Consider the following 13,073-nt stretch of genomic DNA (forward strand, 5'->3'; position numbering starts at 1 on the left):
TTATACGAAGGCAAGAGCATTTTGTTAAAATATATTTCTTTAGAGACCTATTACAAATCCACCATCTGTAAAGGTCAATGAAAGTATAATTTCATTGCTTTTGAGATTACATTCTCAACTATCAGGTGTACCTGATAGTTACAATCTGGAAGAGGACGAGGAAGAGAACAGTTCGACTGCTTCTACTGAGGCCCCCATAGGAGATGGTGCTTATTACGTGGGCAAACTTCTAAGGAAGATATCTGCTTCGGACAGCAGCTGTAAAACTTGTATTCAGGTAAGCAGACTTTCTTTTTGTGTTATGAATATGCCCACTTATAGTGTAACAATAGTTCAGTCAAATAGTGTTTTTATCTGGAAAGTTGTGGGGTAGTTTTGACTTCTTCCACTCCACATGTTTCTTCGGGTGCTGAATCCGAATCTGACATTTGCTAACAAAATTTCGTAACGCAACTTTTAAAAAAATGCAAAAAAAAGTAAAAATCTCATTTTTTGAGGGTTTTTTGCTTATAACTTGAAAACTATAAACTTTTCGTAAATAATCACCCAATTGAAATGAAAGTACATAAAATTGTCTTCAAATTTCACTTTAGGTTTTTTCCTCCGACGAACCGTTCGGACTCAAGCGCTAGTTGAAAATTGACGTATTTCGTGTTGTTTATTGACCTTATTTTTTAGGTGTCTTAAGTTTATATAACATTTTATATAGAACAACTCTATGGCAAAAATGGATTTATTGTGTTACAGGAAACTCGAATGAAGCTTTGGCCATCCCAAGAAGAACGAGAAGAGGCGAAAAAACAAAGAGAAAATAAAGAACGCGAGGAGCGCAGAAGACGTGCAAAAGAACGTCAACAGAAACTTATGGCAGAATTTGCAAATAAGCAAAAGCAATTTATGGAAAAGGCAATGGAAATAGATGAGAATTCCGATAACATGGAAGAAGAAGTACTTGTTAGTAAACAAGAATATGACTGTGTTATATGTAATCAGAGTACACCTAGTACAGAGGAGAAGCCTATGGGTCTTGTTGTTTTAATACAAGCTACTAGTGTCATAGGCCACAGAAGGAGGTATGGACAGCCCGAGAGATCAGTTTTGCCGACGTGTGAAGAAGAAAGGGAATTTCTAAGAAGAGATGACACTTTGGCGGCCGAATTTGATCGACGAGTGGAAGAGTTAGATAGACACTTTGACCCAGTAAGACAAACATTTTATCTTAGAGTTTAAATTAATAAATATTACATATTTGTTTTATTCCAGCAGTCGTGGTTCCTTTCGGTTAATCTAGGTTGGGATGGAGGTGTACACGTTCAAACTTGTGGTCATCATTTACATTTAGATTGTTTAAATTCTTATCTACAATCCTTAAGGTCACAACAGCGTCAGCCTACTTTATCTCCGGAAAAGTAAGTAGCGAAATAATTGACAAAAGGGAAGTTTTTGATTTTTCTTTTCTAGGGGTGAATACCTGTGTCCATTATGTAGACAATTAGCAAACTCAGTACTACCTCTGTCCCCGCAATTAGGTGATAAAACGCAAATGGTCCGTTCAAGACCTAACGAGAGCATGTCACAAATTTTAGAAGAGCTTAGTAACTTTTTAAGAGAAAATGACCAAAAACCTGTAAGTATTTTTCTTATTGTTTGTTTTACACATTTTTTTTTCTGAATTATATTAAAAAAAGAGGGAAAATTGCACTTTTACACTTTTACCAAAAAAATTAATTGAAAACATCTTTATAAACTCTTTTAAGGGTTAATGTTATATTTCCAATAAAAAGTTGCTAATTCAATTCTGAACAAACTGACACTTAAAAAAAATAGGTAGCAGGCATTTGCAATTTTAAAAAAGATACAGCTTCCAAGTACATACGTTCTTATAATATAATAATTATATTTAGGCACTAGCGCAGAAAGGTTATTTTGTTATACCATATGGCATTACAATACATGTTATACAGGTTGTCCTGAATTGCATAAGCCAAACTTTATCTGATGATAAAACACTCAAAATAAGAAAACAAATCATAGAAGCATAGGTCATCGGATAATTAGTTTTTAAGTCTTGAATGAAAAAAAAAATTGCTCAAAAATATCTCATCCCAGAAAAAAATGCGTTCTGTAGCCGCTATAAAAATCGTTCAAATTACCAAAATTTTATTTTAGCTATAACTCCAAAACTTAATAACCTACTGAAAATTTGTTTGACTTTATTATTTGTCTTAAAAAACTATTAATGTTTCCGAAAATCCCAACTTTTTATATTTAATAACATTAGAAATATGCTAAGCATGATGATCAAAATGGGATACATGGAAGTCTATAAATGTTACAATAATAGAGGGTGATTCTTTAAATTATTTTAAAGAAAAAAGTTCCTGTCAACATATGAACTAAACGGCCTAGTTTTTAAGTATGTTGCAGTTGCAGGGTGTTAAATTTTTTCAAAAATATCATCTGTGCAAATAGGTACGTTGAAAGACGATTGTTATAGATTAACGTAACTTGAATTAAAAACTTAACTAGCAAAAGTAAATTCATTCAATTTGTCTGTTTTTAGTCCGGCTAAAAACTGCCCCGAAGAGGGGTTAAATGCATATATAACCCATTCTAATGGCCACATCTACATCATCCATTTTGAAGGGAGATAAAGCTCACAAACATATTGTTACGCCATCAACACCCCAAACCTTCCCTCCCAATGGCCAAGAACCAACCCCAAAAGGGGTTACAATCATCTCTGTTCGGCTCCAACCACTAAAACGCGCCAAAATCACCCTTCAAGCAGGTGAAAACACTTTTTTATATCATTGGCCAAATCTACTTATCCAAAATCTACACGTGTTTTTCGTCCACTCCTGTTACTGTTATAAAAAAACGTTAATTCTACGTCTTTGCCCACACTTCCAGGGACGTTTGTAGCCCCTTTTGGGTTTGGATCTTGGCCATTGGGAGGGGGATATATTCCTCCTTGAAAATGGGTGATGAAGTAGATTTGAATGGTGGAATAGGTTATATATGCGGATAATCCCTCTTCGGGGCAGTTTTTCACCAGTTTGGGGGAATAAAGGTGCTAGTAGAGTGACAGTATGTTCATGTTCCTTACAAATCGGTGACATCGCTATCCACATTGCATTTTTACTCCATGCAAATGAATGGGTGATATCACTATCCGCATTGCATTTTTATTTCATCTACACACAATTTGAAATGGGGGAAATGAAAAAAGGAGTAAAAGTAGCGAAAAACAAACCATCTGCGGGATTTTTATGATTGGAATTTTATTCCAGAGGCCAAAAATAATCATAGCAATTTTCATTTTTGATTGAGACTATTTCTCAATGTAATTAGTGTGCGGTCCTTTAATCTCTGCGTTAAGTTTTTTTTACTGACTCAAAGAAAAAGTCTATTTCATTGTGAATAGTTAAGAATAAATTTCTATAAAAAATTTTTGTGCGAAAAATAGTTTTAAAGTTATTTTTTATTTTTTCAAATATTTATCGATTGTCTTTAATATATTCCTTAAGTATGTGTGATACTTAACAGCCCTGTGCTCATTTCTTTTTTATTTTTAATCTACAAGCCTTATCCCATAATACTTGGCTCAACTTCATGAAAACTATCATTTATATTTTATTCCTAAATCATGATATAGAATTTAACTATAACATTATTTATTAATAACATTTGACGAGTTTTATATCTTAATACAAAAAATTACATTTTTATTAATATAAATATAAAAGAACGATATCCTTTGATTTAAACTGATGTTTAACAGTTATAATATGCAGCGGAAATGTAGTAAAAATTCAGTATCAAGTTGGCTTTGAAATAAACTTCAGTGTTTAGTCATTTAGTTTTAATAGATAGATTATATCGGCTTTGTAATAGTAGTCTGTCTGAAATTTCGATAAATGGATTCTGTAATTATTAACTTCGTTGCCATGATACACCTGCAGTGCACCGATTCTACTGTTACTGTCTGAAAATCCAAGACTCGGGTTAGTAAATATCAATTTTTCGCCTTTAATTTTGACACTTCGGCAGTTTACATAAATTATCCACATTTCAAGAGTATTTATCTCATTTGGTATATAAAAAATATAGATACTTTTCAGCTTCTATTTTAAAATATTAAAATGTACATTTATATAATTTCCAGTCTATTTTATCTACGTTTTTCACGTGTCATTACATTTTCGAGAAAATAATGCTCACATATCAGTAATAACCTGTCTTTCTTTCACTGTGAGAAACACACAACGCTGCATTAGTATAAGATTTTTTAATTTCTAGATTTAAATATAATACACGTTTGATTTATGATATTCGCATTCGCAAATATCTTTGAATATTTTGCGAATATGAACGTGAAAGGAAAATGCAGAATGTGAAAACAATATTAGGTAAATTAAACAAAGAAGTATTCATTTCTTTTTAATTACAAAACTTACTTAAAACAATTATATCTTTCTATAATCAACCTTTATATTTGGTGTTAATTAATCACCTTTCTTTAGACATTAGAAAACAAATATAACTATGTTTATATATATATTATATATGTATGTAGGTAATCTAATTAAGTATTGTTGTGATCAGTCTCTGTCTACACATATTTTGATAAACATTTAGACTTAAAAATTAAAAACTTATATAAGAAAAAAAACAAATCTTAAGCTTCATTCACAACCAGCCAATTACAATTACAATTAGTACTTAGAATTAATATTAGACGTAGGGTGAAAATGAACGTGTTTTGATCATTCAGAACGTCGAATTCTAGCGAAAATTAATTTACAGTGAAGGTCAAGTATTTCTCAATACCTAAGTGATTAGTGAACCCAATATTTTTCGCCGGAACGGCACTTTTCGTCTCGGAAACATAGTTTATTGCACAATAATAATTGAAACAAACAAATTTAATATAAACAAACATTCACCATATTTAAGGTTAGGTGATTTGTCATTTACTCATTTGTTTACAACAATGACAACAAGCGCGCAGGCGCAAATATTTTTCAATTGCAATTAGTGGCAAAAGCTTGGACTTTGCAAGGTACTAATAATTCTAAGTGTAAGTATAAGTGGAAACGTTAATTTAAAGGTTGTGAACCATCATATATAAAGTCACATGCCAAACTTTTACCGCTAATTCTAAGTACTAATTGTAATTGTAATTGGCTGGTTGTGAATGAAGCTTAAAACTTCTTTAAAAAAAAATAAACACTTTTTCTTAATTCTTTTATGAAACAGTTAATAATCAAACTTGAGAAGAGGAATATTAAACGGCATATTTTGAATCATAGATAAACGGCGCTAGATTTAAAAACTGATCATTCGTATTCGCATTCGCATTCGCGAATGTTAACAACAGATGTTTGCATTTGCATTCGCGAATGCTTTAAAAACTGGCATTCGGTACATCACTAATACACACCTCAACAAATATTTGACACAATGTCTAAAAAATGTCAGTATAATGATCTAAACATTGAGGCAACTTGTCAAAAATCCTGCAGTGTGCTGCCGTGTTTCTAAACTAACTGCAACAGGGCAATGGAACAGACTACAGAAGCAGCACAGGTGCTGCCGTTTAACAGGCAATGGTTTGACATTTTTAAACACCATGTCCAAACTTATACACACTGTTCTAGCAGAGAAGTGACCATAAGTCAGTGTAGTCTTGATTAATGCAGTGGTTTAATACATACTATTTATTTAATATTATAAAATTTGTAATTCTCTAAAAAATACTACTTTCATTTTTATAATTTTCGAAATACAATGAAATCTTCCTGACCGACTGAAAGTGTCCCTCCAAGAGGGGTGTCCGCCTAAAAGAAATAAGAAAAAAAATAGTTTTTTTTAATGAAAACTGTAATTAAAGAAATTGGGACATTTAAAACATATATGTATGTATTTACATACATACAACAAATGTCTTAAAATAAATAATAATAATAATAATAATAATAATAATAATAATAATAATAATAATACAAATCCAATTACAGGACAAATTTATAAGTATCAGATACAGAACAAAAAAAAAAACAAATAAAAGAATGCCGAAAAATTATAAAACAAATACAAAAAAAATGTAAAAAAATATGTACATTATATGCATATAGTATACACAACCTAGTTCCTAGATGCTGAACTTAACAACAGCACAATTAACAATTTGCGAGAGAGTATTAGCATTAACATCGCAAGTATCAGATATCAAATTGAAATTTTTGCACATAATATACAGGATGATTCATTAACAATGGGAAAGTCAAAAGCTGAAGATACTACACGTGAAATGGTGACCATTGGCGCAAACATGCCTTATCTGAAAGTTAATAGTTTCGAAAATACAGGGTGTTGAAAGTTAAAATTTTAAATCGTTTTTTTGCGATTATTCTAAAAATATATAGGTTAGGAACTTGAAAATTTGTGAAACTATATTTTTTTAGGCGACGAATAAGATGCGTGTTGTAATTTTAGCATTGCTCATAGAGGGCGCCACTTACGGCCAATTTTACCGAACTTAATAACTTTTAATCCTGTATATTTAACATGAAACTTGATTCAAAACCTGAAAGAGCTATCATGTTCCCATTAATTATGTACTATTGTTTCATTTCGGTATCTCGATCCGTTTTCGAGAAAAATCGATTTAACGAACACTATGTTTTGATAATATGAGAAATTAAAAGCGAAACAAACCAAGTGTTTCTTCGTGTTTTTACAACAATTAACAATAAAACAAATAAAATACGTAATTATGATTTAAAGTAATTGTTCGAAGAATCCACCGTTGACACTGATACACTTTACACGTTTTCTGAGAGATCTTCGAGTTTGAAACAACATATTGAGATTGCGTCTGACTTCGTTGGAAGCGATTTGTATTCTTTGCCACAACTCTTCACACGAGCCAATAGATTCTTTGTAAACTATATCTTTCATTCCAGACCAAATAGAAAAATCAAGTGGATTGAAGTCCGGACTTCTGGATGGCCAAGCAAAAATGCTTACATGGCCAATCCAGCGATTTGGAAAAACTGCATCTAAATATGCACGCACTGGCCAAGAAAAATGCGGTGGAGCTCCGTCATGCATGAACCACATGTCTCTTCTTAAATAAAGTGGAACTTCTTCAAGCCGTGGACGCATTTTTACTTGGCCACCCAGAAGTCCGGACTTCAATCCTCTTCATTTTTCTATTTGGAAGAATCTATTGGTTCGTGTGAAGAGTTGTGGCAAAGAATACAAATCGCTGCCAACGAAGTCAAACGCAATCCCAATATGTTGTTTCAAACTCGAAGATCTCTCAGAAAACGTTGTGTAAAGTGTGTAAATGTCAACGGTGGATTCTTCGAACACTGACTTTAAATCATTATTACGAATTTCATTTGTTTTATTGTTAATTGTTGTAATAACACGAAGAAACACTTGGTTTGTTTCGCTTTTAATTTCTCGTATTATCAAAACATAGTGTTCGTTAAATCGATTTTTCTCGAAAACGGATCGAGATACCGAAATGAAACAAGAATACAAAATTAATGGAAAAATGATTGCTCTTTCAGGTTTTGAATCAAGTTTCATGTTAGACATACAGGGTATAAAGTTATTAACTAAATTTTCGGTAAAATTGGTCGTAAGTGGCACCCTCTATGAGCAATGCTGAAATTACAACACGCATCTTATTCGTCGCCTAAAAAAAATAGTTTCACAAATTTTCAAGTTCCTAACCTACATATTTTCAGAATAATCGCAAAAAACAATTTAAAATTTTAACTCAACACCCTGTATTCAACTTTCGGATAAGGCATGTTTGCGCCAATGGTCACCATTTCACGTGTAGTATCTTCAGCTTTCGATTTTCCCATTGTTAATGAATCACCCTGTATATAGGAGATTTCAAAACTATATTGGCCGCTTGGCAGTAAAATGTAACATTTTGCCTGGAACTTATTCTAGGGATTTGAAAATAAAACTGTTGCAATACAAATAAAAACCTTAAAACTTAAGGAAAAAATAAGGATTTGTTACCTTACAAAATACATACAAAATATAATAGAATACAGGGTGTCCCGAAATTCATGCAACAAAATTTGGTCATAGATTCTTAAGACAAAAGGGGACCCGTATTTTTTCTTTTTGCCAACTGGCTCCCTCTTTCAGAGTTACAGCCCCCTGAAATCTGCCCTAGGAAGTCTTTTTTATATTTCAGAACCCTGTTGTACGAGAATCACTAAATTTGATACACAGGGGTTTTATGACATATGGAATCTGATAGTGCTACGCTTTTTGGCGGGGAACCCTGTTGAGACACTTTTTCGTGGCTCCCCTTGTTTTTTGAACCAAAAAAATTTGGTCGCAAATTTGATTTTTTTTTAAATTATTAGTTAGCTAGAAAGCCATTTGAATTTAGAATCTTTTTTGTCTCTTGATATTTGTTTCGTAAAACACAATGTTTTTGAGGAAAATGGCGAATCTCGATATGCATTCGATCACATTTTGACATTTTTCTCGAAAACATTGCCTTTTACGAAAAAAGTATAAAGAGACAAAAAGTCTCTAAATTTAATAGCTTTCTAGTGGACTCATAATTTTTAAGAAATTTAAATATGCGACCAAATTTTTTTAGCCCCAAACACAAGGAGGCCCACGAAAAATTGTCTTAAGGCCAAAAAACGTTGCACCATCAGATTCCACATGTTATAAAACCTCTGTGTACCAAATTTAGTGATTCTCGTCCAACAGGATTCTGAGATATAAAAAAAAGATTATTCTTAGGGGCGGACTTCAGGGGGCTGTAACTCCGAAAGAGGGGGCCACTTGGCAAAAATAAAAAATATGGGTCCCCTAAATTTGTCCTAAGAATCTGTGACCAAATTTTGTTGCATGAATTTCGGGACACCCTGTATAGTAATACATAAAATGAACAGAAATGTTACTTTAATGACGCAAAACTTCATATATTGTTGTTTGTCTCTTCTTTTTCTTTAAAATGGCGTCCAGAAATCGTATTTCTAATTTGGAAAGAAGCTCGAAAGACTCTGCATCTCCGTGATCTTCGGCAAAATGTTTAAGCTAATTGGTTAAGATAATAGCTTCACCATAATTTGGTATAGCCTCTGTTGGTACTGGAACCTCATCGACATAAGAATCTTCGGAAAATTCTTGTACTTCAACTAGATTTTTAATTTTTAGTCCTGAATCTTCAACATACAAATTTTCATCTAGGTTCAAAAGATCATTAAGGTTTAATTATCAGTCAATTCAAACAAATTCTTATTTTTGGATCAGATGTAACATACTCAGTTAACTGATCTTCACTTTGCATATTTTCATGGTTAAATTCTGCTTTACGGAAGCAATTTTTAACTGTTTCCTTTTTATTTTGTTTTCTGTCCATTTAAGAGAATATTTTCTTGTGTCCGCGTCCGTTCAAGGGAATGTCCGTCCAAGAGGGAGTTAACACAATGCAAATTATATGAGTTGGTCGGACCATGAGAAACTGTTCGTCCAAGGGAGGTGTCCGTGTAAGGGGGGTGTCCACGAAGAATTTCACTGTATCCTATATAGGGTACAACACCACGTAACCATTTTACAAAATTTATTCTTGTTTAAGACTTTCACTACATAAGAAACAGAATTTAAAATAAAGCGCTCAAAAAAAATATAAAAATACAAATTACATACAACTGCAAAAATATATACAGAAATAGAAATGTAAATACACACATATGTGACAAATCGCACGTCCTAAGTTTATAAATGTCCTAAGTCATATGACGTGAGACTAGTTTCATCTCAGTTTACATCTTGGCTCCTTACCTTCTTTCTCTATATTCCAAACATAGTCAAATATATAGGAGTGTTATATATATTGTATTGTTATTATTATTTTTTATTAGTCGTGTAATTTAATCTAATATATAAAATTCTCGTGTCGCGGTGTTTGTTATCAAACTCCTCCGAAACGGCTGGACCGATTTTGATGAAATTATGTGTGCTTATCGGGCAGGTCTGAGAATCGGCCAACATCTATTTTTCATACCCCTAAATGTTAAGGGTGGTCCACCCCAAAATTTTTTTTTTAATTTTTTGGACAAAATTTTTTATTTTTATTTTTTTATGATGTGGCTTTAAAAAATACATACAATCCTAAATTTTCACCCTTCTACCATCAACCCCTATTTTTTAATAGCGATATTAGTAATTCAATAATTTTCAACCCCGGTCGATAACTGATCAATTATCACTTGATCATTTTTTTATCCCCGCCAGGCGTCGACCGGTGTCACTTCTGACCCAGTAAACAGAACGGAGTAGGGATGAGATCTCTCTCACACAATAAGCCGTTTCTCACTCTCTACAGTTTTCGGCCATTATTATTATTGTTTGTGCATCAATCGTAATAGTGACGTTTACTATTAACATTAATAAAAAAAATATACACGATATACACTGAATAACACTAAATATAATATAGATGGTAGAAGTGAAATTTCTTTATGAAAAATCTACTAAAATAATCCTAGGAATAATTTATATGGCAAAACAACGTTTGCCGGGTCAACTAGTTTGTGTATATAATTATGTTTAGGTACCTTTGGATATCTCAACTTGTCAAAATGGGAATATCTACTTACCTTCAAGTGCTTAAGAAAATAGATATTAGTCTCACTGAAATTTATATTTTTCTTTGTCACAATAAATTATTCTTGAATATAATTTTGGTTAATATGAATATATAGTTACTTTTTGAAATTAAATTTCTTCAAAACAAAATAAATTTGAAAATAAAATTTTTCTATAGAATGTAAAGAAAAATTTATTCTATTATCTCTAAGGGTGGTTCTTTAAAAGAAAGTATCTCTGAATGAAATCCTGTGTTTTAAAAAATTTATATTAAAATTAAATTGATTTTTTTTATACAATTTAAATAAAATTATATTTTTCCTACGCCAATCCTTATACTAAAACTTAACTTAAACAACAATGTTCAGAATACGAATATTCCATACTAAATTTCACTCAGGTCTAGATAAATTTTAGTTAGTTTACCTTTTGTTAATACTGTCCGATGCACTAAACTTCTTTTTCTTTTCTCCTTGATCACTTCTGGTTTCACTATGCACCCTCTAGCTTTATCCAACTTCTGTTAGTTTATTCCGTGTTGTCTTGTACTCCTATTTCCTGCTGTATACTTCTGCTCCCTGACGGTAACTTGAGTTATGTGAATTTCTTCTCAAATTTGGGTTGTTCTCTATAACACGTTTTAACCTTGTTTTCGTTATTAGACTTACTTGTATTTGTATCTTCCGTAATCTTCAATCAAAATGTGTATCGAAACCGTTTTCATATATTCTTTCTGATACATGGTTTTTCCTTTTCTTATTACTTTTATTATCTTCTCCCAATAACTTTATCTTCCTTATTTTTTTTTTAAATTCTAGCTTTCTAAAATTCTAGCTGTCATATATTAATGTTTATTATTCTCCCTTTTTTTTTTCTCGTTTACCCAACACTTTTTCTTCTTAGTAACCGCACTTCTGTTTTCACATTTTAAATTTTTATAGCTCACTATTTTCTTTACTTATTACTATTTTACAATACTTTCCCATTTAAAAAAAAATCAATTCAATTTTATTAGTACATTTTAATTTTATGACAAGCGACTTCTGTCAGATATTTTCTTCTTTCAATTTTACCCCTTTCTAATATGCAATTTTGAATACATTACATTTCCATACATCTCAATATATTTAGTCAAAACATTGAATTATATATATTTTTTATTTTGTATTACTTGATCTAGTAACTCAATTCTATTTTGCATATTTTTGAGTTTGTATGTTAATGATTTGATTAAGAAAAACAATTATTTTCTCTATTTTCTTTATTTTTGTTTTTCTTATTTCTATTAAAGTATTTAGGAATCAACATAATTTAAGTTCACTGGGCCAACTAATATGGAATGGAGGTCGTATTACATTGCTTCGTATTTCCATAATCACTATTTTTATTTTCAGAGTACGTCAAATATGGCCGAAGCTATAGGAAAAGTAATGGAAGACATGTCGAGCAGTACTCAACTCAAACCTATGTTTAAACCAAAAAGTGAAAAGCCAATTCCTCAAAGTTTGTTTTTGTTTGTAACTTCCATTGCTAGGACGAACCTGGAAGTAGAACTGATTCAGAGGGGAGGGTCTCTTGTGATATCAGGAGCAGATCCTCCCAATCCCTTATTACCAAAACGAGATTGCATAGGTAAAAATATATTCTATTAAATAAATATAAATATATTCCACTAAATAAAGTAAATCCATAATAATATAAGATTGTACTAGGTATTTTTAAACTTAAAATAATAATATGAAAACCTAAACATATTTTTTTCTGAGATACAGGGCTTTAAAGTCAGTTTTTTCTATTATAACTTCTACAAGTACACATCAGCTTCTAGAAACCAAATCTTTTTTGTTTTTCTGTGATTTCTCCACTGTGGCTGCACATGTCAACTTTTTTTTCCGACAGTACTCAAGTCATGCACAGAACTAATGCACAAACTACTTCTCTTGTTTATAACGAGCATTCAAATAAAAACGTGGTCAAAGTTGGCTCTGACACATTGGACGTAGGGAGTAGCTTATAGCGACCAACTTAACCTCATTTCTCAAGGAGCTGTATAGCAGCTGTCAGTTTCAATAACGTTAATGACTATATATAACTTTATTTTAAAGAATAATCGTGATAACAATAACAAACAACTAAAGGAGCTTTTTTTAACACTGTGTGGCAGGTACCGACTGATACTCCCACCATTTGTGATAAAACACGTACTCCTTGTTCCAAGCACTTTTCACACCTGTTCCTCAAAGAATTAAAGACATTTTCTAAGATGCTCGGGGTATTGTTAATTTCACGAATCTTGTCTATAAGTCGAGCCTGCAGATGGTTTAAATCAGGAATAGGCAGTTCAAAAATAGTGTTTTTAAGGTAAGGCCACAAAAAGAAATCACACGGCGTAATATCACATGACCTCGGTGGAAATTCATGTT

General features: G+C 31.8%; 1 protein-coding gene across 2 annotated transcripts in view; it reads left to right on the forward strand.

Moving 5' to 3' along the window:
* LOC108911533 (E3 ubiquitin-protein ligase Ubr3) overlaps window positions 1-13,073 on the forward strand; it is a 209,319-nt gene that overhangs the window by 183,489 nt on the left and 12,757 nt on the right. Inside the window, exons 16-20 of one of the 2 annotated variants that reach the window (XM_023455676.1) lie at window positions 44-277; window positions 748-1,200; window positions 1,264-1,409; window positions 1,462-1,627; window positions 12,045-12,282. In XM_023455676.1, coding sequence (XP_023311444.1) covers window positions 44-277; window positions 748-1,200; window positions 1,264-1,409; window positions 1,462-1,627; window positions 12,045-12,282 — 1,237 coding nt within the window. The remainder of the gene's footprint in view (window positions 1-43; window positions 278-747; window positions 1,201-1,263; window positions 1,410-1,461; window positions 1,628-12,044; window positions 12,283-13,073) is intronic. The other variant, XM_023455677.1, reaches the window with a different exon arrangement.

The sequence above is a fragment of the Anoplophora glabripennis genome, unplaced genomic scaffold (assembly GCF_000390285.2).
Source record: "Anoplophora glabripennis isolate ALB-LARVAE unplaced genomic scaffold, Agla_2.0 scaffold606, whole genome shotgun sequence".
NCBI lineage: Eukaryota > Metazoa > Arthropoda > Insecta > Coleoptera > Cerambycidae > Anoplophora > Anoplophora glabripennis.